Below are 26757 nucleotides of genomic sequence, written 5' to 3'. Positions count from 1 at the left end.
TAAAGTCGATGTAGGCAACTTCCATTGCCCTGCCCTCCTCAAGCCTCCTTGGCACTGAGGCACAATTTCCTAGCACAAGACCTTACTAACTATCCCGTATCAATAGACAGATGCTGGAAATCTATCCCAATGCACACAATGAGCTGGAGGAGCTCAGCAGATCAGGCAGCTTCAATGGATAGGAATAAACAGTCAACATTTCCGGCCGAGACCCTTCATTCCTTATCAGTTCCTGCTTTTCCAAATGGGGGTAGATCCTGTTCCTCAGCATGCCCTCCAGTAACTTTACCACCACTGATATTAGGCTCATTGACCGGTGGTTCCCTGGCTTCTCCTTGTAGCCTTTCTTAAACAAAGGTACAACATTAATCACTATCCGGTCTTATGGTATTTAAATAATTATTAAATCACATCCTCAATATTGAAACCTCCATTCTGTTTATAGCTATTGATACCAAAATAAAGGCAGTGGGGTGTAAATGAATATAATTTTTTTTTCAGGATGAATAAATCAGATGAGATTTCATAACATTTTTTCCTTCAAACTGCATCTCCCATCTTAATATATAACCCAGAACATTGTATTGCTATCTTAATATACAACCCAGAACATTGTATTGCTAACTCTAAGTTAATGCGTTACAGCAACTGAAAACCGTCAGCTGAAACAACTGACAGATTAGAACTGCGTAGTTCAGATGCACGCTCACAATTTATGTTGAACTAGTATGCAGATTGTGTGCTGGCATCCTATTTTTTTTAACCCACAAACTCTGGAGGAGGTATCAACTGGAACTATAGCTAGTCAGTTTTTGCAGAATGCTGTAAAGTTGGATTCTGAATTCAACCTGCCAGCCAGTAAGGTCTCAGGGACTTACTCCTGCTGGTAAGTTCCTCCACAATCACAGTGAAAAAGCACTTGCATATTTTCCATAACTCAGCCAAAGGAGAAGTTTAGTTAGTGGTGGCAATGCATTGAGACACAGGATACTCAGAAGCAATTCAAAAAGATGCACCGAAGAACATTTATTTTTTTAGATTTATATGACACAAAGGTTGCATTAGCATCCAACTAAACTGAGATCAAAAATCCAACTAACCCACTTCAGTGAAATAATGTCTTCCTTGAGCAATATTTGTTTTTTTTTAAATGGCAGATTGTCTCAGCACTAGCTAACTTCTCATTATTTTAATCACAAGATAGTGAAATTAATTTGTAAAATTTTCAATAACTCACTCAGCGCCCTGTTTGGGTAGATTCCTTTGCATGATTATGAGCACTTTTCAGAATTCATTTCCTCCCCAGCATCTAAATATTTCAATGGTTGGTCCTCCAGCTTAGTCACCTCAGAATACACGTTAGTTCAACACATACAAAATGCCGTTGTGTACATACATCTATTGATGCTTCTGGACACATCTTCAGAGATGTTCCTGGAATCATCGGGTGTTTCGGGTCTTTCAACATCATACAACCTCCTCCAGGTGACCCAGTCGGGGCTGATCAGACCCCAGCTTGTGTCCAGATGGCTAGCTACTTATGACTCCATGGCTCCCCTCTTTTGAGCCACAGCCATCTTGAGGTCCTCTTTGCCACATCGGTGGTACTGCGGATGGCTCTCCTATTCCTCTCTCCCTCGATGCCCAAAATGCTGAAGGCTCTAACTAAAGAATGGGCTACGAATCCTCTACAACCAACCTCCACTGGGAGACACCTCGCTCTCCATCCAGCCTGCTGACAGTTGCTGACCAGTCCTGCCAACTTAGAGAGCTTCCTTTCAAAGGCTCTTCCAAGCTATCTTCCCATGGGACTGCCAGCTCCAGCAGCACCACTTGCTTAGTCGATTCAGACACTAGGACCATGTCTGGTCGCAGGGTGGTGGCTGCGATATGGTTGGGGAACTTCAGCTGCCCTTCGAGGTCCACCAACAGCTGCCAGTCCCTTGCAGAGGTCAGAATGCCTGTAGATGTTCTTTTGACAGGTATTGGCTGCTCCCCAGCTCTGACAAAGGTAATGGTCTGGTTGGAGGGTCAGGACCGCTTCGCCCACTCAACTCCTGCGCTGACGGCTTCAGCGATGATCTTCAGGACCTGATCATGCCTCCACCTGTACCGTCCCTCACCAAGTGCCCTAGCGCAGCCGCTGAGGATGTGCTCCAGGGTTTCTCGCTTGGAGCACAGTGGGCACGCAGATGACTCTGCCTTGCCCCATGTGTGCAGCAGGTTTGATGGGCTTGGAAGCACATCGTACACTGCCTGGATGAGAAATTGGATGCGGTGTGGTTCGGCTTTCCAAAGATCAGCCCAGGTCACTTTCCTCCCAACCACATTCTCCCATCTTGTCCAAGCTCCCTGTTGCTTCATTCCCACCGCCTTGCAGGCTCTCGTCTCCTCCACTACTGCTCTCACCTCCTCCTGAACTAGATGACGCCTTTCCTTCCCTCTGGTGTCCATTTGGGGAGTTGGAAAGGATCCTAGCCCAGCTCGGCCTCGTGTGACCACTCCCACCAGCCTCCTGTGATGCAGCCTCGCCTCTGCCTCCTGAACAGCTTCCTCTGCCCTCCACTTCCTGCCAGTACTTACTTGGATCCCTGCTCTAGCCACCTTTGGGTCACTTGAGTCCCTATACTGCAGCACTTCTCTGGCTCTTGTTACGTTGAATTCTTCCTCCAAGGATTTGAAGGGCAGTTGCAGTTTGTTGTGGTGTCCACAGAGTGCGATGCTGCTCAGGCTCTTTGGCAGCCCCAGCCATCTCCTGAGGTGGTTGCTAACCCTCCTCTCTAAGGTTTCGACTGTCGAGATCGGAACTGCATAGACAAGGAGGGGCCACAGGATTCTGGGAAGAATGCGATGCTGATACACCCAGGCTTTAAACTTCCCAGGTAGGCCAGACTTGTCCACAGATTTCAGCCAGCCATCCAACTTGGTGCAGGTTGCCTGAATGGATGTTGTGTCCCTTAAAGAGCTGTCAAAAACTTTGCCTAAGCTCTTGACTGGCTTTTCTGTGATGGTTGGGATGGCTGTGCCTGCGATGCTGAACCAGAATTTGTTCTTCACCTTCCCTTTCCTCAGCACCATTGATCTTGATTTGGCGGGTTTGAAACGTATCCGGGCCCACTCCACCAGTTTTTCGAGCCCTTGCAGAATCCTCTGGCAGCCTGGGACTGATTCTGTGGTGACTGTGAGGTCATCCATGAATGCCCTGATAGGTGGTTGCCATTGAGCGGAATTCATTCTGGGCCCTCTAGACCTCCATCAGAATGAAAGGTCATCCTGATGAAACATGAACTGTTTATTCTCCTCCACAGGTGCTGCCTGACTGGCTGAGTTCCTCCAGCATTTTGTAGGTGTTGCCCCAAGATTTCCAGTATCTGCAGAATCTCTCCAGTTCTGTGGGTTTTGAGGTGACTATTGAGGGCAATGTGGCAACTGCAGACTCTGCCTTAGGTGAAGCAGAATTTGCCCGTTGACGCAGCTTAATGGGTAGGATATCAGGCAATGTGCTGCTTATGCTATTTTCACAGTGCTCTCACATGTCCAAATCAGGGTGCAATCCAAAGTGCTTTTGTCCATCTATCATCTTCCTCAAATACAATTATATAATCATATTCATCAAAGGTTAAGGGGAGAAGGCCGGGAACTGGGGTTGAGGAGGAGAAATAAAAAGGATCGGCCATGATTGAATGGCGGAGCAGACTTGATGGGCCAGATGGCCTAATTCTTTTCCTATGTCTTATGGTCCTGTTCCTCCTTTCTTCCTACACTTCCACCCAAACCATTTTGTTATCTATTCTATATATCACCCTTACCCCACTTTGGTTTGACTATACTCCTACACTCTGATTAGGATCACCCACTTGTTCTCGACCCTATGTGCAAAATGTCATGAACACATGAGACTCTGCATATGCTGGGAATCTTGACTAACACACATAAAATACTAGATGCTGTCCGACTTGTTGAGCTCCTCCAGCATTTTGTGTGCAGCACGTCATAACTGATCGCATACAAAAACCAATATGTTGATATGCAGCTTAATCCAAACATTAAACAAAATATTCAGAAATAGTTAACAGGTGGTTGTGTATAGTAGTACTATTATTTTTACCCACCTTGGTTAATTTTTAATTTAGAGATACAGCGCAGGAAGGTCAGATAAACCTGTGCCACCCAATTACACCCTTGTGGGCAATTAACCTACTAACTCTTACATCTTTGGAATGTGAGAAGAAACCACAGCACCCGTAGAAAATCCACACGGTCACCGGGAGAACATTCAGACTCCTTACAGGCAGTGGTGAGAATTGAACCCAGGCCACTGTTGCTGTAAGAGTGTTATGCTAACTTCTACACTATCGTGAACAGAAAATCCTACAAAAAGTAGTGGATATGGCCCAGTCCATCACAGGTAAAGCCTTCCCCACCATTGAGCACATCTACATAAAACGCTGTCACAGGAAAGCAGCTTCTATCATCAGGGACGCCCCCCCTCCCGCCCCACTACCCAGGACATGCTCTCTTCTCACTGCTGCCATCAGGACGAAGGTACAAAAGCCACAGGATTCACCCCCAGGTTCAGGAACAGTTTTAACCCCTCAACTATCAGGCCCCTGAACCAAAGAGGACAACTTCACTCGCCCCACTACAACCTATGGACTTACTTTCAACGACTCTTCATCGCATGTTCTCCATATTTATTGCTTATTTATTATTTATTTTTTGTATTTGTATAGTTTGTTGTACAGTTTGCACTGATTGAACACCCAATTTGGTGTGACCTTTCAATGATTCTGTTATGGTTATTATTCAATAGATTTATCGAGCATGCCTGCAAGAAAACGATTTGCAGGGTTGTGCATGGTGACATATCTGTACTTTGATAATAATTTTAAACTTTGAACCATGCCACCCTGTGATTCTGTTAGCAATAATATTTTTCATATCAAATGCACAACACAATTCAGACACACTACACTGGCTATAGTAGAACAATGTGCTGATAAAGCCAACATGCTTACCTCGTATTAAAGAGCTTATGCCCAATCTGGTCACAAAGACATTATCCATCTCTTCACTTCCAGTGAACAATTCTGCCACGACATACAAATTAGGTCTCAGTCTTCTAGCAGTGTCCAGCATGTACTGCAATAAAATAAACAAGAACCAAGAAAGAGAGATAAAATAGGAAAGTAGACAAAAAATATCTACTGGGCAAAAAGCGAGATCAAAATGAAGTAATGCAAGGAAACAAAATTCTTAGCAAAATAGAAAATAAGTGATTTTTTTGCCAAGTTAGTGAGTTGTTGGAAGAAAAATACAAAATAAAAATCAATGTATTAGGTTTAGCAGATTCAATTAATAAACATGATTAAATAATTCCCACCATATAAAAGTAGAATTTGCATGTCAGAAAATTGATGGAAAAAGATTTCCAGTATGTATTCTTTAAAAGGTATTCAATACTTCCTTAACTCACATTTACGTACAAAGAAACAATAAATCCCAAATAACTGGCAAGGATTATATCTCTGTTTCTGTAGAGTATGTGTTTGTCCAAGTAATTAAGTCAATATTTCTGGCAGATAGTAACTTATTTGCAAAAACATGTTTTTAAATATATTCTAAAATTAAAGCATGGTGTCATTGGCCAGGATATAAGAAAATGTAAAAGCCTGCCTAACTGTAGACTGGTAGCTTTAAAAAAAGTAATGTCACATACTTCATTGCAGTAAAGAATTTCAGTTTAGCCTTTTAATTTAAAGTATTCTTAACATTTAAAAAAAATGCAACAAATTCAATTCTCTAAAAAGCAATAAATTTGATTAAAATGAAGGCTCAAACCAGGCTGACTTCATTATATTACCTGTCAAATTGAAAAGAATTGGTTAGTAAGCTTCAGAACTTCATTTACATGGATAGTAATTAATACACATATTTTTGTTTCCATTTTACCTTCCTTTCCTTCACAAAAACAGCACTTTACAATGGAATTAAACCGTGATTTGAACCTACTGTCCCCTTAAAAGAGATATTCAAAAAAGTCCCAATTTGCTACATACATAAAACTAAACATAAACTTCAATTACTATTTATAGCAATTTTCTATTCCCTGTACTTATCAACTAAATGTTTGTACAACGTAATATGGCAATGCAAATTGGAGCACAACTGTAGCTCTGGTAGAACAATGTTAAAGACTGTCATTTTACCTGCAAAATAATTCATAAATAGAATATTAATTTCTTTTGAATGAGACACAGATATAAACATTGGATTAATTGAGTAGCACTAGTCAGTTAGCCAAGGATTCATTACAATTCCTGAAATGGAAATCACTCCATCATCATGAAGTGTTTCGAGAGGCTCGTCATGAGGCACATCAAGACCCTGCTGCTCCCCTCACTGGACCCCCTGCAGTTCGTGTATCGTCCCAACTGTTCAAAAGACGACGCAATTGCCGTCACCCTCCACCTGGCCCTAACCCACCCGGACAAAAGAGACACATACGTTCGAATGCTGTTCATAGACTTTAGTTCAGCATTCAACACAATCATTCCTCAGAAACTGATTGGAAAGCTGGACCGACTGGGCCTGAACACCTCCCTCTGCAACTGGATCCTAGACTTCCTGACTGGGAGACCCCAGTCAGTCTGGATTAGAAGCAGCATCTCCAACTCCATCACACTGAAGATGCCCCCCCCCCCACCCCCGCCACCCCAGGGCTGTGTGCTCAGTCCACTGTTGTTCACTCTGCTGACCCACGACTGTGCTGCAACACAGCTCGAACCACATCATCGTTCGCCAATGACACAACCATGGTGGGTCTCATCAGCAAGAACAATGAGTCAGCATACAGAGAGGAGGTGCAGCAGCTAATGGACTGGCGCAGAGCAAAAAACCTGTCTCTGAATGAGAACAAAAGAGATGGCTGTTGACTTCAGGAGGACACATTATGATCACTCTCTGCTGAACATCGACAACTCCTCCGTAGAGATCATTAAGAACACCAAATTCACCTGGCGGAGAATCTCACCTGGTCCCTCAACACCAGCTCCATAGCAAAGAAAGCCCAGCAGCGCCTCTACTTTCTGCAAAGCCGGAGAAAAGTCTATCTCCCACCCCCATCCTCACCATATTCTACAGAGGTTGCATTGAGAGCATCCTGAGCAGCTGCATCACTGCCTAGTTTGGAAATTGCACCATCTCGGATCGCAAGACCCTGCAGCGGATAGTGAGGTCAACTGAGATCATCGGGGTCTCTCTTCCTGCCATTACAGACACTTACACCACACGCTGCATCCGTAAAGCAAACAGCATTATGAAGGACCCCCATGCATCCCTCATACAAACTCTTCTCCCTCCTGCCATCTGGCAAAAGGCACCGAAGTATTCGGGCTCTCACGACCAGACTATGTAACAGTTTCTTCCCCCAAGTCATCAGACTCCTCAATACCCAGAGCCTGGACTGACACCAACCTACTGCCCTCTACTGTGCATATTGTCTTGTGCACCTTATGCAGTCCTGGGTAGGTCTGTAGTCTAGTGTAGTTTTGTGTTGTTTTAATGTAGTTCAGTGTAGTTTTTGTATTGTTCATGTAGCACCATGGTCCTGAAAAACGCTGTCTCATTTTTACTGTGTACTGTACCAGCAGTTATGGTCGAAATTACAATAAAAGTGACTTGACTCGACTCATGTACTGTATAATTGGCTTAAAGTAGTTACTTGGAAGAAGCATCCTTAAAGCAGACCTATTGAACTTTTGGCTACAAAACTATATAAAAACTTCAGCCACAATAATCCAAATCTTGACTCCTGGACATTTTGCCCATTTGTAAAAGTTTAGCCTTACAAAATTGAGACATGACTTATTTTAGCACCAGTTGCTAATAGAGGATAAATCTCTCAAATGGGGTCCAGAATCCAGATTTCTTTAGTTACATGTAAATTAATGTTGGGTCTTTCCTCAAGGCCCTCACCACAAGTGATATGTGCGCAGTCAAAGACAAAAAGAACCTCGAGAAGCATGCTTCATGGAAATCACAGAAGGCAAATGGATTAGATAAGATGGCACCATGAAGACAATAGTGTTCTAGCCTTACCAGGATGCTGTTTCCAAGCTCCAAAGACCACCCTTTGGTACCGGTGTTTGCTCCAACATCTCAAAGATGAGAGAGTTGTCAGTTAAATGGCCACTGTAATTTGTCCTGGCCATAGGAGAATCGAGATTGTAGGGATGTGGAGGTGGCTCCTGTCTGAGTGGGTGGGTATGAATTATGGAAATTATGGATGATGCATCAATTTACAAAAGATTTGAGTGAAGATAGGCCCAGCATTTTACAGACAATTGGAAAAAATGTCCCAAATTAAAACTGGAAACATCGTTAAATGTGACCTTGCAACACATTTCAGAGCATGTTATAAACAATAGTCACAGACAAGAGAATGCTTTATTTGTACCTCAGCAACATGTATTGGTGTTGAATGGCAGTTGTCTAACCGCACGCCATGGAAGATTTTGGCCGTTATTTCTGTGTACTTCTGCATGTGAGCCCAAAGGTAAGGGCAATCTTCTGGCTTCTTTCCATATCGTAATTTAACACTGTCACCCCAACAAATTAATTCTCTTCTTAGGTAGACATTAGAACCTATGACAGTACAATACAAGATGTTTATAATAGCTACTATTTTGAATTATTTGCAAACACCTTGTAAACAAATAAAACGTTTATGGTATTTACATTAGAAGCCAAAGTATTTATTTATTTACTGAGAATAAATAAATAGGCCCCTTTTTTTTTTAAATCCTAGCCAAATCATGGGACAATTTATAATGTCCAATTAACCTACCCACAGGTACATCTTTGAACTGGGGAAACTGGAGCGCCCGGTGGAAACCCCCGTGGTCATGGGAAGAACATACAATCTCATTACGGGCAGCAGTGGAAACTGAATCTGGGTCACTGGTACCATATAGCGTTGTGCTGCCCACTACACTATGTGCTGTGCCAAGCTAATGTAAAAACATTTACAATTCTGAGATAGGAGGCTTCATGGTTCAATGCATTCAACCTTTAGAGGATCTCATCACATTATTAGGTCTTCAGAGATCTTTGGTCTCATGTAAATTGGCCTGCTCGACAAAGTAAATGCATTCTAATTTATTTATTTAACTGGTTTTCTTCCTCAGTGAATATTTTCCAAAAGAATTAGATAGCAAAGCTCAACTAAATGGACACTGCATCATACTTGTGAGGTGATAACTGGTCACAAAAAAGTTGAAGAGTATAGTCATGGACTTTTCAGACAGCAGGATTGTCATGGCCTTAACATCATCAAGTGTTGCTTTCAACAGTTTTGGTGATGCCAAGGCAGAGGCTGGGTATGGAGATGGTGAACAGCACATTCAGGTTTTTAAACTCCCTTTAAATTTGACAAATGTGGAAACTCCCAACATGTAACAATGGTCAGGGAACTGCAAAGGAACAATCTAAAACTCTACGTTTATTGTCTGGGATCAGTGAAGAATGGCTCATAAAACAGCTACTGATGCACTACATCAAATGGTACATCAAATCTTAAATACCATAATCAATTATCCGGAGGTGTCATTCTAGTGCAGCTGGAGATTCCATTAAATATTACCAGTAATTTCATAAGGCACTAAAATAATGAATTAAATGCCTCTATGAAATAGAAATATATTTTGGAAAATGTTACATATACACAAGGAATATTGTGTATTCTAAGACACTTCAACTTCAAAATCAAGTAAATTTACGTATTTTGCATAGGTGCGTTATCTACATATTGTTGGCCAGAAAAGGTAGATTTTATGAAGAGAGCATGTCTGCCTGAGCTTAGTCATTGGCTCGAGATGTCTGCAAATGGAAGTAACTTGAGCCCAGTAAATATGTGACGTGGCTGAAATGGTTTGAATCAACCTCAGATTCGAGTCCTCATTTGGGAGCAGAGCAATGAGCTAATTTTGCCTGCAAACTTAAGCCAGATTGAGGAGGGTGAGTGGCATAGACTAGCCTGGTAAGAAGGAATCTTCAAAGTTGAAAAACAAGGGTGTAGAACTGATGAGAAAGAGACTAATAATAAAGTATTTCAGATTTTGAAGAAGTGAAAACTCTGGAGACCAATCACCACGGAAGTGGATGATCTTATGTCAGAGATGTGAAGATTAAGTCGAGATGTAGAAGCATCCTTGGCAAATGTTAACTCATGATTGACTATTTAGGGAAACCTTGTGAGTGTGGGTACAGACAATTAATCTTGCATCTAAACAGCCTGATTGGCATGTCTATTTATAAATGAATCAATAAGGATAACCAATAGTTATACAAGAAACACACAGAAAATGCTGGTGGAACTCAACAGCCCAGGCAGCATCTATGGAAAAGAGTACAGTCAATGTTCTGGGCCGTTTCAGTCCTACTGAAGGGTTTCGGTCTGAAATGTTGACTGTACTCTTTTCCATAAATGCTGCCTGGCCTGCTGAGTTCCTCCAGCATTTTGTGTGTGTTGCTTGGATTTCCAGCAGCTGCAGATTTTCTCTTGTTTGCAATAGTTGCACAGATTCTCTCTGCACCTAACAAGCCATTGATGTGCAGTGCAGGAATACTGGCAACATTGTGAACTATATTAAATATAATGTGTATGTTTACAGTGCGTATATTCTTTTCAGTAACTTCAGTTAAATGATATAATTTTAATACCTTAATTCGTGGAGTATTTATGAATTTAATTTAGATTTCTATTTCGTTTACAATGAGCATTATAAAAGCCTAATGTATAGAAGTAAAAACAAAAGCATAATAATCCAAACAACATTAGGTATAGCAGCTTGTCATTTATAAAAGGAGTCAGGGACAACACCGAGACCTTGAGCTGAGAGAAATCCTGACCAACGGTTCTCCACTGCACAGAAATTAAAGCCAGAATTTGGAGCAATTTACTAAACAATTGATGGTGACACACAGATTCAAACCAAAACAGACTAAACATCACTCCTGGAGCATGTTTACTCTGTGACCAGATGGTCTACTGGTTTATACCACTTTACCCCAATTGCTTCATCTTTCATTACAATTTTCCATCTTGACGCAAATATAATTAATTCACCTGGCTCTGCAAAGTTTCTTAAAGGGTCATCGCCCATCACCCAGCCATTGTGGGCCATGAAATACACCGCCTTTTCTGGCTGATGCATCATCAACTCTTCCTCTTCTATAGGCATGTCTTCAAAATCATATGTAAAGTACCTATATGTAAAGTAAGCATACAAATTCAACCGTTTTTACTAGAAACATTTCAGAAAGTTCAATATCTAAGTTCTTATATGGCTGAAAACAGCACAGCATTAAAGTCTAATGCTATTTTTCCCATGATAAATATTCATTATCACATAATACCTGAAGGCAAGTCATAAGTACATAGTTTCTAAGGGGGGGGGGGGGGCGGTGAATCCACAAAGAACAGCTCCACATTTCAGTCTGAGTCTGGGACCATGCCAAGTGGAGTGTGCTTTATGAATCATCAGTCAGATAAAATTGACTTCTTTCCTAATAATCTTAAATGTCAGACTTGAAAGTTGAATGCTTAACACACTTGCCAAGTCCATTTTATTTGAACACTATGTCACCTCACCAATAAGCACAATACATCATCAACAGTAGCGATCTTTCCATATGAACAACAGGATACAATAGGGTCTTTTAAGAGTCTCTTAGATAGGTACATGGAGTTTAGGAAAATAAAGCGCTCTGCACTAAGGAAATTCTAGGCAGTTGCTAGAGTAGGTTACACGTCGGCACAACATTGTGGGCCAAAGGGCCTGTAATATGCTGTGAATTTCTAAGTACTATGTTTACAGCATAAATCTAGTAATAAGCAATTAATAGAAACTTTCCCGATGATAATGTAATTCTACCAATAAAAAATACTGTGCAAGTTTATGCTTAGTTATTTATAAGTGTACCTGGTTACTAAGGGATCTTTTGCTGTAATGGGTCCAAGCTTGGGGCCATGGTCTGATAAGCGTTCATAGTTTATAGTCCCCAATGTACAGTTAACAGCCTGAAAGCACATAATTCAGTATTTAAAGTGCTTGTAACAAAGTCATGTGCAAAGATATGAAAAATCAATAGGGGATGTAAGGCAGAGGCAAAATGTCAAATAAGATATACCTGTTCTTGATGATGATGTATTTCTTGATAACGTTCCATATTTAACTCTTCCATTCTTCTAAAGACCCAACCACAGCATTCATCTATCTCATTAGGACTATTGCTTCAGAAAGCAAAGAATAATTAGCAAAATAATAGCTATCAAAGAGCTTCTAATTGCAATTTTCATGATCTTGAGACACAGTATTTTATAAGTAGTGAAGTAGATGTAGATATTGTTTACTGCAATGAGACAGCCAAACTTTTTCTGGAAGGCCTCAAAGCTTCAAAACAATGATGAAACAACCTGTTTTGCGGAAATGCCTGTCATAGGGTGAAGACCACACAGACACTTCCTTTACTCTCCCCACTTCATACCCTTCTATTGTCGAATCCCAAATTTTCCCAGATCTCCTCAAATGCTACTTGACCTTGAGCATTTTCCATTTTTATTTCTGGTTTTAAAAATTGTGGTTGATGGATTCAGATTGACCAAAATGCCAAAAGAACTCACTTTTGCATCACCCAGAATTGCAAATTAGCTTACATTTTAAATGACAAAGAAAGAATAGACTGTAATTGTGTGGATGTTCTACATTTCTAATGAGTGAGAATGGCTTCGATAACTTACCCATGAGGTACAAACATTTTCAGTAATAAACTCATATTAACACTGCAGCCAAATCTTTTAAATTCAGGGTCCTGAATAATCTTAAGTGGCTGTTTAGTGTCACAGTTTGTCTTCTCACCTCAAAAAGAATGAGAGATTTAAAAATTGTTAGCTATGCAAACTACCATGTTTAACAGTAAATTCTGTAAAAACGGGGAAAAAAATATCTCAAACTGTTTTTGTACATGCTAATTGGTCCTCCGCTGTACCTTGCACGAGTGCATTGCGGAAGTCAGCAACAACTTTTTTAACATTCACTTGAAAGAATTCCCATAACCGTAGTTTAGGATAGATTTCTTCCCACATGATTTGACGAACACACTGTCAAAAGAATAAACATTATTAAATCCTCTTTTAGAATTTTATCAAATGGACAACCTTAGCTTGATTTGAATGCTGTACGTAACTACTGGTGCTGCATACAGGCTTTATCCCATCTTAAGTTTTCTGACCAAATGCTTGAAATTATTCTACTTCATGCAGGTATCTCGGTTTTCCATTATTTCTTTCATGTAATATACCACATCAACATCATGCAGAAGGAAGTTACACACTCTAACTCACCGAGGGTTAAAGTAGTTTTGTCTGAATTATTTACAGAATTAATTAGTGGCTACCTAATATTCATGGCCTCTAGGTTGGTACTGTCCATAGACAAAACTTGCCTGTGTATGGATATGATGATTTGTTTTACAAAGTGAACACATAATAAAGTGGCCATTTTATTATTAGGTACAGAAGGTTTGTGCTCTTCTGCTGCTGAAGTCCAAGCACTTCAAGGTTTGATGTGTTGTGTGTTTAGAGATGCTCTTCTGCACACCACTGTTGTGACACGTGATTGAGTTAATGTCTCCTTTCTATCAGCTTGAATTAATCTGGCCATTCTCCTCTGACCTCTCTCATTAATACACCATTTTCTGCCACTCACTGGTTGCTTTATGTTTTACACACCAGTCTCTGTAAACTCTAGAGACTGTTGTGTGTGAAAGCCCCTGGAGATCGGCGGTTTCTGAGATACTCAAGCTACCTCATCTGGCACCAACAATCACTCCAGGGTTTGAGTCACTTAGATCATATTTCTTCCCCATTCTAATATTTGGTCCGAACAACAGCTGAACTTTTTGACCATGTCTGTATGCTTTTATGGATTGTGTTGCTGCCACGATTGTCTAATTAGATATTTAGATTAATGGGCAGGTGAACAAGTGTATCTAATAAAGTGGCCCCTGAGTATACATACTATTTACCATTATAATAGCATCAACCTTATACAAAATATTTTCACTACTTACCTGCTGTGCAATTTGTGTCAAGATTGAAAGCTTAAATTCTTGAACACTGAAATTTACATAATTCAACATCTTTTCCCCAATGTTCTAAGTGATTGGGGGCATTATCCTTGTTTGAAACACAGGACGGGAGAAGTTGCTAAATTCATGACAGTTGTTATTTTAGGACTATGCTTTTATGGCAACAATGTTAGTTTTATTTTGGAATTGGAAGGGGGAAGCTCTGGCCAAATAAGCTTAAATAACATTTTTGGAATAAGTAACAGACATTTCAGCCAGAGATGCCCCTGCCAATTCCAAAATAAAATTCATTTTCCCTTCTTACAAACCTGCCTGAAGAGAAAATGATTATTTTTTTTTTAAACTGAGAAGTATTTTGAAACAGTTACTTAACCTTTACAGCAGAAATGGTCAAGAAGGAAAGTTGGGGCAAGTAAAAGTGATCTTGCACTTACATTAAGGTGGTCTCCACTTTCAATAAGATCAGGAAGTCCTCTATTCTTATATTTTCCTTTAGACACATCAACAGAGAAATGCCATAATGCTTGGTCTAAAAGCCAAGCTGGTTTTAAATGGGGGGAATTCAAAATGTTGTATGAACATTCTGGGTGCTTCTTCAGCCAAACACTATTGGCAGCTATTGAGAAAGGAGAAAGAAAAATATGAACAATGCACAACATTGCTTATTGATATTAGAATGATGAAATAGGCATGAAGTTTATTGTACCTTTTCTTCATGTTAAATATGTAACCAGAAAAATGTTAACCGACCATAGAAAAGTAACAGGGGCAAGCCAGCATTCTCATTTTTCCCCACAGAGGAGACAGACAAAACATTTCACTCTTTTACCTGAACCTCGTTTCTTTCCTCATTTTCTTCTCTTGGGATAGAGACACAATATAGAGTTATAGAATTGTACAGCATGAAAACAGGCCCTTCAGCTCAAATCATCCATGCAGACCAACTTATCCACTTGAGCTAGTCCTATTTCCCTGTGTTTAAGCCCATATCCCTCTAAGCCTTTCCCGTTCTCATATCCACCTAAATGTCTGTTAAATGTTGTAATTGTACCCACTTCCACTGCTTCCTCTGGCAGTTTATTCCATATTCACCATCTGTGTTAAAAGTTGCCCTCAGCATTCTTTATTCCTTCCTCTCTCACAAACCTATTTTCTCCGGTGTTGGATTGCCCTATACTGGGGAAAAGGTTATGGCTATTCACCTTATCTATAGCCCTCATTATTTTACCAAGCTCTTTAAAGTAATGCCTCAGCCTCCTACACTCCAGAGAAAAAAATTCTAACCTATCTAGTCTCTCCGCATTGGCCAAGCCCTCCAGCTTAGTGACATCCTTCCTATAGCTTGTCGACGAAAACAGCACACGGTTTTCCCAGTACAATCTCACCAACAGACAATGTGTTTCACGTAATAATGAAAGTTTTAAAAAAAAAAATCTTCTGATGAATAAAAAGCTAAATGCTTTAGTGCTTGTTTATGGTTGATCTATAATTTTAAGATTGGAGGTTTCAAATTAATTATATTCTTAAAACAAGTGCTAAATATTAAACAAATGGCATCTTATTATTTGGTTTACAAAATCCCAATAAAGTGATTTTTCAGTTCTTAATTGTGGCTAAGTACATCAATAAGAAACAAATGTTTTTAAATATCAATCTTAAAGTGTTTCCTGTACAGTTCACAAGAAACAATTTATGAATACTAATTCTGTTCAGGAAAACAAGCTCTAGTACATAACTAAATTGCTCTTGTCGTATGAAGATCAGTTCTAACTTGCCATTTAAAAAGCCGAGTATCAAATTAATGCAGGAGCCTGACCTTTACCAAAATAAAACAAGGTCGGTGTCTGAAAGCACCAACAGCTCCGAACATCTCCTAGTATAAAGTACAGCTCCTGACATAGCAAAAATGAAATACTGAAACTTTAAATAGCTGTATTCACCTTTGACATTTTAAGCTACCTCCTACAGACTACCACTTTGAATCTAATTATTCAATGGAAGTATTGATTTTTCTCTTTATAATATAATTGTAAGATTACATTTGTTTTGGAAATTCAAGTCAGGTCGCAAGTACAGCAATGCTATTTGATCTTGGGTCATAGTCATAGTGCAGTTATTGCACTAATAATCTAGAAACCAGAGTTCAGATACACGAACGGCAGCCTTCCCATTGTGAAGAATGGTTGTATTGTTAAAGCTGGCTGCAACAATGATACAGTGAGTGGCGTCCCTGCACTATAATCACTCAGCTCCAACTCATTACAGTTCAGTGAGGGGATTCCACTCGCTCCAGACTTATGCCAGCGCATTACCAACATGTCGTTCTTCTGTACTCACTGAAACCTATTGAATGTTGAAAGGCCTCGATAGAGTGGATATGGAGGGTATGTTTCCTATTGGGGGGCGGGGCGGGGAGAGTCTAAGACCAGAGGGAACTACTTCAGAATAGAGAGGCATCCATTTAGAACTGAGATGATGAGGATTTGTGGAATTTGTTGCCACAGGTGGATACTGAGGTCAAGTCTTTATGTATTTTTAAGGAAGAGGTCATAAAGGGATGGGGGAGAAGGCAATAGACTGGGGCTAAGAGAGAAAATGAATCAGCCATGATGAAATGGCAGAGCAAACTTGACGGGCCAAGTGACCTAATTCTGCTCCTATATCTTATGGCCTTTCATCCTCTGACTGTCACTTACTTACCTATGCATGTTGACACATCACTTAGTGTGCTACCTCAGAATTCCCACAACCTGGCTTATTCTATGGAATATACACTCTCAAAGGTTAATTAATTATCAAAGTACACAACTCTGAAATTCTTCATTTCTTCAGGTTGCCATGAAACCAAGAAAGAAAAGAAAGTCAGCACTGTCATCAACCCCCAAGTCCCTCTTCCCGCACAAAAACCGAGCAGAAGGCTTCAGATACATCAACTCCCAAATCCCTCCTCCTGCACAAAAAACCGAAACAAAACAGATCAGCCACATTGGCCCCCAAATCCCTTCTTCCATGTCAAAAAACGCTAAGAAGATTGGGCAAAACCCCCCACCCACAAATATAAAAGTTATAAGACATAAAAAAAAAGAGTCTATAGACCAAGTCCACATCCAAAATGCAGAATAAACCTGGGCAACACTCTCTGGGTGCAGCGTCAGGCTCTCCCCTCTTCAGTACAGAACAACTGATTGAAAGGCAAGCTCACCCTCTACACTCACTTCGATACTTTAACCACCCTTGTCGCTTTGATCGGCCAACAATGGAAGCTATAATCAGTGAAATGGTGTCAAACACTGGCTCATGTGCCATCCCGCGGCCTTCTCACCACGAGGCTTGCTCATGCTGCTTCTGCCTCCCGGAATCCTCACGGAGACTGCAGAGCACTGAAGCATCCAAATGATGCAAGCAGCAAAACACAGGATCCAATAGTTCCAGAATCACATTCAAGATATTGCATTCAGTTTGCAACAAAGAATGCAGGCTCAGATGATGGTAGAAAAAGAACACACTTTTTACACAACATCTGTAGATTATGAAGTCCAACAGTCAATGCCATTTGATGTTTATCTGGGATCATCTAATTTAAAAATTAGAATACATTTTTAAAGCATCAACAATTAAACTGTCCACTCACGATATTTATTACAACTTCAAGTTTGTAAATTCAGTGTATTTAGGAAGTATTAAGACTCGATATAGACCAAAGTGCACTCCAGGTGTAATGGTTCTTTCTCACACACTTTGAGAATTATAATTCAAAAACTGATAGCTCAATAACACAATACAATATGTGGGAAAACAGTATTACGAGAAATGTAGGCCTAAGGAATTGCTTGGTGTGAGGGACCAATTTGTTGATTCCTTTCAAGAAAAGTGATTGACTTCGCAGATTAAATATTGTTAGCAAAAGTTAAGCTTAAGAAACATCTTTTCTACTTTGTGAATCTCCTCCCAACGTAAAGAATTTGACAACTAATTCTGTACCTGTGTGATTGTAGACGACATCTGTTATGCAGAGTACATTCCATTCATTCTTTAACTTATCGACCAGCCTTGCAACATCGGTCCAATTGTAAGTTATATTAGGATGAGAAAATTCAGGGTTGAATTCCAACTGGTCAGCCAAGGAATAGCATGATCTGGATAATCCAAGAGTTTGTGTCGGGGTAAAATGGATCATATTATAACCTGTTAAAAAGAGTTATCATGTTGAATGTATTCAAATAAATTAATGTAGGGCAGTAGGTCGATGTTAAGGAACCTAAAACACTTCAATTCTGGTTTACTACCATTTTTTTAGATAAGCACCATTAAGTATTATAAAAGGAAATCCAACATTCCAGTACCATCAAGTATTTATGAACTGATTAGTTAACCTCTTCTGGTAATGCTATTAATTCAAAGATCAATGCTGATCAGAAGCTCCCAGGCTTTCTTTGAATCCCGTTGGACAAAGTAGACACTGCCAAAGCAAAATACTTAACAAGACACGACATCAGAGACGAAGGGAAAGAAGATTCGAATGAACATGACACATTATCTTGTTTGGAATTTGGATATCACTGTTTAGAAAACTAACAACTATAAACAAGTACAGTTTAAGATAGCCAAATAGTATAAAAAAAAAGACAACATTCGTTTCCAAATGTTATATGTTCCCAGAAAAGTCAGAAACCCCTTGCCGAGGGGAATAATCACACTGGTCAAGTTTAGAACTAAAGGCAATGACAGTAATATATAAAAGACTGTTATTTAAAACCACACAGACCAGAGACCCCATAATTAAATGTCACAGAATGAACGTTATTTATTCAATGACAGAGCATGGAGTAGGTCCTTCCGCTTCTTCAAACCACACCACTGCAGCAACCTCACAGCCCGACTAACCCTAACCTAGTCACGGGACAATTTACGACAACATCTTTGGAACGTGGGAGGAAACCGGAGCACCCGGGAAAACCCATACAGAGACTCCTTACAGACAAGGTCGGAAGTGAACTCTGAACTCTGGATCACCATGAGCTGCAACGGCATTGCACTAACTGCTACGCTACTGCGGTGCCAGTACAGTAATTGCAGTAGGATACTTGCAATCAATCTACTTTGACACAGCTTTAAAATACAAAGTGAAAGGTTGAAGGACACTACATTGTATGCGCAAAGAGTGTTGGAAATTGAAGTAGCTTTAAACAGGTGAACCTTGGATCCCATTTTTTTTAAAATGGAAATGTTGGTTGGACCTTCAACAAAGACTCCAGTGGATTTGGAACTTGCTGCTAACCTCCATGTCACATATGGAGCTGCCATAGAGAGGTATTCTGTACATATACTTGGATAATAAATGTAATTGTACTTTAAATGTACTTTGAATTACTGTAAACTGCAATTTATTATTTTGAAAATTCATTGTCACTTTTATTTTCTAGAAACAAGAATGAATTACCATATCCAAGCAGAAATTACTTTAAGCACGAGCTTGCATTGTGACAATATTCGGTTTAGAAGTTCTCTGTTTTGAGATCCTCTCATTTAGTATAGCAACAGTCACGAAAAACACAAGCAAACACAGGAAGGTTAGCCATTCAGAAATTTGTTAAGAAGCCAAGTGGCTATGCGAATGAAAATCCAATGTTTAATAAGGCAATATAAAATCTGTTACCTTATAATAACTTATGATATTTTATATTTGATCCATAGTTATAAAGCAGACCAATATTTTATATATTCTCATATTTTTGTAAATGTTTTGCATACATCATCTAATTTTTTCCCCCAAAATTAAAAAAGTCACTTTATAGGTGCTTGTGTGATTGACAGCTACTGTACATATTGCTAAAAACAAGGTTTTGAATTTTTATTAATTGATCATTAGTGGGAAAAAGCTAAGAGGGGTTGGAGTAAACACAAACTCATTTATCATTTGGAGCATAAATGGAAACAAACCTGGTGATATACGCTTGATGTGTCAGAAATACAATTACTGCCTGATAGAATTGTAGGCACAGCAATCACAAAGAATTGGACATTTTTAATTAATAAACTTCTTCAAACTCATCACTGGCAAAGCTAATATTGTGACTCAAAAAGGCACAAATATTTACATATTGGATAACTAAATGCACAGAATTACTTAAGAACAAGAGTTAAAATACATGACTAAATTTATCAGAATCTCAAAGAATTGTGAAGTATTAATGTTTTTGTTATTTCCTTTCGTGACAACTACACAATGAAAAGAATGAGAAAAGTGCAGTGAATAAGCAGCCATGTTTTAATTAGAAATATGGGGCAGGGAGGGGAAAACAGGATAGACCAAACATTACTATGAAATTAGCTTTAAAGGTGGTGACCATCTTGAAATATTCTAGTTCATCTGGTGAAGGTATTCCCACAACATTGTATAATAGAGCGTTCCAAGAGTTAGACTTAACAAAAATGCAGGAGTGAAAATGTTTTTCGAAGACGGAATGGTCACAAACTTGGAGGTGCACCAGCAGTTGGTGATGTTGATTCACATGCTGCCTTTTAACTTCTTGGTTATAGAGATCACAGATTTTTAAGGTGTTGTCAGTGTGACCTTGACAACTAACTGTACCCACAGGGCGAAGGTGCTGGATTTTAAGGGTGGTGAATGTGATGCCAATCAAGAAGAGCTCTTTGTTCTGGAAGGTATTGAGCTCTCCAAGTGTTGCTTTACAAAGTTTATCATGATCTCAAACAGAGCTAGAAACAGAGACAGGAGAGTAAGTATTTTCCTGAATTCTATGTAATAGTTTTAATAAAAGAAAACTCTGCCCTCAACCAAAGATATTATCACCTTTTGTATCACTTTTGACTTGTTTGTTTATATTGCAGGTTAAATTATGATAAATCACTTCAAATTACAGCTATATTTCATAACATTGGATTAATATTTAGTACTTGAATAGATTTTCTTTACCTGAATATTTGGCAACTTTTAGCCTATCCTCCCATTCGTCGAATGGTCCCAAACATTTGGACAAGTAAGTCTGAGCACATATGCAGTCCAGAGGTAGAACTTCATTGTTATATCCAACGCGTAGTATAGGATCAACAACTATAAAGCCCGAACCACCTTTTTGTTTGTTTCTTTAAATTAAAGCAAAGTTAATCAGTAAGTCATTCAATGTTTCCAATTGTACATAGAAATATCTTGATTCCTGGGATGCTGAGATTGTCCTGTCAGAACAGACTAAGCAGAATGGGTCTATACTCTCAAGTTTTGAAGAAACATGCAATTCACATGAAGGTTAGTAGAGAAGAGCAGGGAGGATGTTTTCCAGGCTAGGATACCTAGAATCAGGGTTAACAGTCTCAAACTAAGAACAAAAATAATAATTGGTTTATTATTATCACATATACTGAGATACAGTGGAAAACTTTGTTTTGCATGCCATCCATATTGGTCTTTTCATTACATTGGTACATCAAAGTAATGCAGAAAAAAAAACAGATGGACTCAGAACTGAGAAAACAGGAAACAAAAGTCTTCACCCAAGGGTGGTGAATCATTGGAATTGTGGGCTGTGGAGGTTTATTTCACAAAACGTTTCTACAGATCTACTGTGGAAAGCATTTTAAACTGGCTGCATCACAGTCTGGTATGATGGGGCCACTTCACAGGATCAAAGTAAGCTGCAGAGAGTTGTAAACTTGGTCATCTCCATCATGAGCATCCAGGACAACTCCAAGGAGCGATGCCTCAAAAAGGTGGCGTCCATCATTAAGGACCACCATCACCCAGATCATCCCTTGTTCTCACTGATACAACCAGGAAGGAGGTACTGAAGGCACATACTCAACGATTCAGTTACAGCTTCACCATCTGATTTCTGAATGGACATTGAACCCATGAACACTACCTCACTACTTTTTTTTATTTCTACTTTCTTTTCTATTGAATTTAACTACTTAATATATAATTAATACTTACTGTAATTCAGTTTCCCCCCCTCTATTATGTATTGCATTGTACTGCTGCCACAAAGTCAACAAATTTCATGACATATGTTGATTCTAAACCTAGAGCACTAGAACACCACAGCACAGTACAGGCCCTTTGGCCCTCAATGTTGTGCTGACCCATATATTCCTAAAAAAAAGTACTAAACACACATTACCCCATAATCCAATATCTTTCTTTCATCCATGTGCCTGTCCAAGAGGCTTTTAAATACCCCTAATATTTTAGCCTCCACCACCATCCCTGGCAAGTCATTCCAGGCACCCACAACCCTCTGTGTAAAAAAAACTTACCCCTGATGTCTCCCCTAAACTTCCATCCCTTAACTTTATACATATGCCCTCTGATGTTTGCTATTCATGCCTTGGGAAGCAGGTACTGGCTATCCACCCTATCTATGCCTCTCATAATCTTGTAGACCTCTATCAAGTCCCCTCTCATCCTTCTATGCTCCAAAAAGAAAAGTCCCAGCTCTGCCAACTTTGCCTCAATCTAGGCAACATCCTGGTAAATCTCCTTTGCACCCTCTCCATAGCTTCCACATCCTTCCTATAATGAGGTGGCCAGAACTGAACACAATACTCTAAGTGTGGTCTCACCAGAGATTTGTAGAGTTGCAACATGACCTCTCTACTCTTAAAATCAATCCCCCTATTAATGAAGCCTAGCATCCCATAGGCCTTAACTATCCTATCAACCTGTGCAGTTACCTTGAGGGACGTATGGATTTGAACTCCAAGGTCCCTCTGTTCGTCCACACTCTTAAGTAACCGACCATTAACCCTGTACTCAGCCTTCTGGTTTGTCCTTCAAAAATGCATCACCTCACACTTATCTGGATTGAATTCCATCTGCCACTTTTCTGCCGAACTCTGCATCCTATCTATATCCTCGTGTAACCTTCGACAACATACAGCTCCACCCACAACTCCTCCAATCTTCATGTCATTCGCAAACTTACTTACCCATCCTTCCGCCTCTTCATCCAGGTCATTTATATATTAAAAAAAATCACAAAGAGCAGGGGTCCCAGGACAGATCCTTGCGGCACTCCACTAGTCACCGACCTCCAGGCAGAATACTTTCCTTCCACTACTACCCTCTGCTTTCTTCTTGCAAGCCAATTTTTTATCCAAACAGCCAAGGTTCCACTGATCCCATACCTCATGACTATCTGGATGAGTCTCTCGTGGGGGACCTTGTCAAATTCCTTGCTAAAATCCATGTAGACCACATCTACCGCCCTATCCACATCAATTTCTTTTGTTACCTCTTCAAAAAACTCAATTAGGTTCGTGAGGCACGACCTTCCCTTCAGAAAGCCATGTTGACTATCCTTGAGTAGACTGTACTTCTCCAAATGCTCGCAGATCCTATCCTTAAGAATCCCTTCCAATAGTTTGCATACCACTGACGTAAGACTCACCGGTCTATAATTCCCAGGATTCTCCCTATTATCTTTTTTAAACAAGAGAACTACATGTGCCATTCTCCAATCCTCCGGTACCTCCCCAGCCAAAGAGGATTCAAAGATCATAGCTATTGCTCCAGCGATCTCTTCTCTCACTTCCCACAGCAACCTGGGGTATATCATGTCCAGCCCTGGGGACTTATCAATCTTGATGTTCTTAAGAAGATCCAACACTTCTTCTTCCTTAATCTCCATATTGTCAAGCACACAGGCCTGTTCTATTTCGACCTCACCCTGATAAAAGTCCTTTTCTCTTGTGAATACTGAAGCAAAGTATTCACTTAGGACCTCCCCAACCTCCTCTGTCTCCAGGCACGTTGCCTTCTTTATCCTTTAGCAGCCCCACCTTCATTCTTGTCATCTTTCTGTTCTTCACATACGCATAGAACGCCTTGGGGTTCTCCTTAATCCTACATGCCAAGGCCTTCTCATGCCCCCTTCGAGCTCTCCTAAGTCCTTTCTTAAGCTCCTTCCTGGCTACCCTATAATTCTCAAGAGCCCCTCCTGCTTCCTATATCTAACATATGCTTCCTTCTTCCTCTTGACGAGTTGCTTCACGCGCTTCATCAGCCACGGTTCCCTTTTCCTACTATTTTTTCCTTGTCTCAGTGGGACAAACCTATCCTGAACCCAGCACTAGTGGTCTCTAAACTTCCTCCACATTACTTCTGTGCTTTCATGCTTGAACATCTGTTTCCAATTTACTCTCGCTAGTTCCTGCCTCATCCCTTCATAGTTAGCCCTTCCCCAGTTAAGCACTTTCCCATTTTGTCTGTTTTTATCCTTTTCCATAGCTATGCTGAAGCTAAGGGAGTTGTGGTCACTCTCACCAAAATGCTCCCCCACCAAGAGGTCTTCCACCTGACCAGGTCATTACCCAGAACTAGATCCAGTATGGCCTCTCCCCTCGTTGGCCGATCCACATACTGTGTCAGGAATCCTTCTTGAACACACCTGACAAATTCAGCCCATCTATCCCCCTTGCTGTCAGGAGGTGCCAGTCAATATGAGGGAAGTTGAAATCACCCATAACTACAACCCTGTATTTCCTGCACCATTCTAAAATCTGCCTGCTTATCTGCTCCTCGGTGTCCCAAAGGCTATTTGGGGGCCTACAGACTACTCCCAGCACAGTGATTGATCCCTTCTTATTTCCAACTCAGTGGACCCTCCCTCTGCAGTGTCCTCACTTTCTATAGCCGTGATACTAGCCCTGACCAGTAATGCTACCTCCCCCCACCTTTTCTACCTCCCATCCTATTCCTTTTAAAATACCTAAACCCTGGTACCTGCATCAGCCAATCCTGCCCTTCCTCCGGCCAAGTTTCATTAACGGCCACAACATCGTAGTTCCACGTACTGATCCATGCTCTAAGTTCATCCCCTTTATTCCTAATACTCCTAGCGTTGAAATAGACACATTCCAACCCCTCTAACTGGCTACATTTATGTTTCTGATTTGCTGACCATACTAAGATGGATCAATAGATTACTGGATATTATGGAAATAAGGGAGTTAACATATGAAAGTGGTAGCCAGTTTAAAGTTACGCCATCATTTTTAATGGCAGAGGAGGCACAACACCTACTCCTTCTTCTATTTCTTTTCGTATTCCAAATTTGTTCAATTCATTGCCACACACATGCGGCTGTTGAGGAATAATTTCTACCCCTCCACCATCAGATTTCTATTCAGTCAATGAACCAAGCTATGAATACCACCTTACTATTTTTGCACTACCTAATTTTTAAAAATTTATATATATGAAGTTGTAATTTATATTTTATGTATTGCACTATAATGCTGCCGTAAAACATGGACTTTCCTGACATATATCAGTGATATTAAATCCGACTTAGATTCTCTGATACTTTCCAGTCAATTGGCTTGTAGTCACTCACTGCTTGGATCTAATAAGCAAAAACAAGCAGGATTAGAGGAAAAGTTTTGAACCATAGCCCAGAATAGTTCAGCAGCCTTAGCAGAGAGAATTGGAAGGACAACACTAATTATAATAGTGAAATCATTTTTACAGGTTAATTGCTTGCTTATGAAATGAAGGAAATATTCATTTGAGCTCACCCATAGGTAAAATAAAACTGAAATGATCCAGAAATCTGAAGGTTGATTGCACAGAATTTATCAGAGTCATCTCTTCCTGTTGTATTGTGCCACTCAAGTAAATGAAACCGAAGGCGGTCAAAGGTTCCTCTGTCGACTGGATAGCTTGTGTGCACGTGGATATCTTCCCCTTGTAAAGATGGTCCAAGCCGAAACTGCAGTTCATACCCTTGAAGACAAAAGATAGAACAAGTGTTGTTTTGGTTGGAAATCATCTAGCTTGGCTGCACAACAACAAATCCAACTATTTGCATGCTGCTCCCTACTCAAGCACACCCTCTCCTCACATTCCTATATTCATTTCATATTTATCCAGCTCACTTTTGAATGTTAGTGAATGCACCTCCAACAATTTTGCCATTAGTACTATTATTCCAAGCAAACTCATCACCAAACTCCAGACCCAGGGAATCAATGTCTCCCTCTACAACAAGATCCTTGACTCCCTGACCAACAGACTGCAATCTGCAAGTTCAGGCAGCAACACCTCCACCATGATTATCCACAAGGTTGTGTCCTCAGTTCCCGACTCTACCCCCGCACTTGGGACTATGAGGCCAAATTCTCCCCTAACCCCATCTAAAAGTTTGCAGATGATACTACTGCAGTGGGTCACATCTCAAATAATGATGAGTCAGAGTGCAGGAAGGAGTGACATGGTGTCCTTTCCCTTGATGTCAGCAAAATAAAAGAGCTGGTTATTGACGTCAGAAAAGAGGGTCCTGTCTACATCGATGGGGTTAAGGTTGAGAGGATTGAAAGCTTCGAGGTCTCAATAGCCTGTTCTGGTCCAACCATGTTGATGTCGTGCCTTTTCTTCCACAGGAGGCGAAGGAAGTTTGGCACATCCCCATTGACTCCTACCAATTTTTAATTCAAGTTTCAAAGTACATTTATTATCAAAGAATGTATAAATTATACAATCTTGAGATTTGTTTGCTTATAGGCAGTTGCAAAGCAAGGAAAAACAAAAGAACCCAATTAAAAAATAAGACCTACGGAGAAAGAGAGGGAAACAAAAGAGCAAATCAT

The 26757-nt window shown here is 40.2% G+C and overlaps 1 protein-coding gene across 3 annotated transcripts in view; it reads right to left on the bottom strand.

The window, feature by feature from the left end:
- LOC140205810 (glycogen debranching enzyme-like) overlaps positions 1 to 26757 on the bottom strand; it is a 99242-nt gene that overhangs the window by 60166 nt on the left and 12319 nt on the right. For 2 of the 3 annotated variants that reach the window (XM_072273521.1, XM_072273522.1), the window contains exons 3-13: positions 25687 to 25894; positions 21089 to 21258; positions 18133 to 18336; positions 14586 to 14767; positions 13027 to 13162; positions 12803 to 12920; positions 12193 to 12295; positions 11985 to 12082; positions 11129 to 11268; positions 8459 to 8646; positions 5019 to 5142 (exon numbers count right to left, since the gene is read on the bottom strand). In XM_072273521.1, the coding sequence (XP_072129622.1) occupies positions 5019 to 5142; positions 8459 to 8646; positions 11129 to 11268; positions 11985 to 12082; positions 12193 to 12295; positions 12803 to 12920; positions 13027 to 13162; positions 14586 to 14767; positions 18133 to 18336; positions 21089 to 21258; positions 25687 to 25894 (1671 nt within the window). The remainder of the gene's footprint in view (positions 1 to 5018; positions 5143 to 8458; positions 8647 to 11128; positions 11269 to 11984; positions 12083 to 12192; positions 12296 to 12802; positions 12921 to 13026; positions 13163 to 14585; positions 14768 to 18132; positions 18337 to 21088; positions 21259 to 25686; positions 25895 to 26757) is intronic. The other variant, XM_072273523.1, reaches the window with a different exon arrangement.

Source organism: Mobula birostris, chromosome 12, assembly GCF_030028105.1.
Source record: "Mobula birostris isolate sMobBir1 chromosome 12, sMobBir1.hap1, whole genome shotgun sequence".
NCBI classification, from domain to species: Eukaryota; Metazoa; Chordata; class Chondrichthyes; order Myliobatiformes; family Myliobatidae; genus Mobula; species Mobula birostris.
Note: the sequence above shows the minus strand (reverse complement) of the source record. Positions and strands in the feature narration are given on the sequence as shown.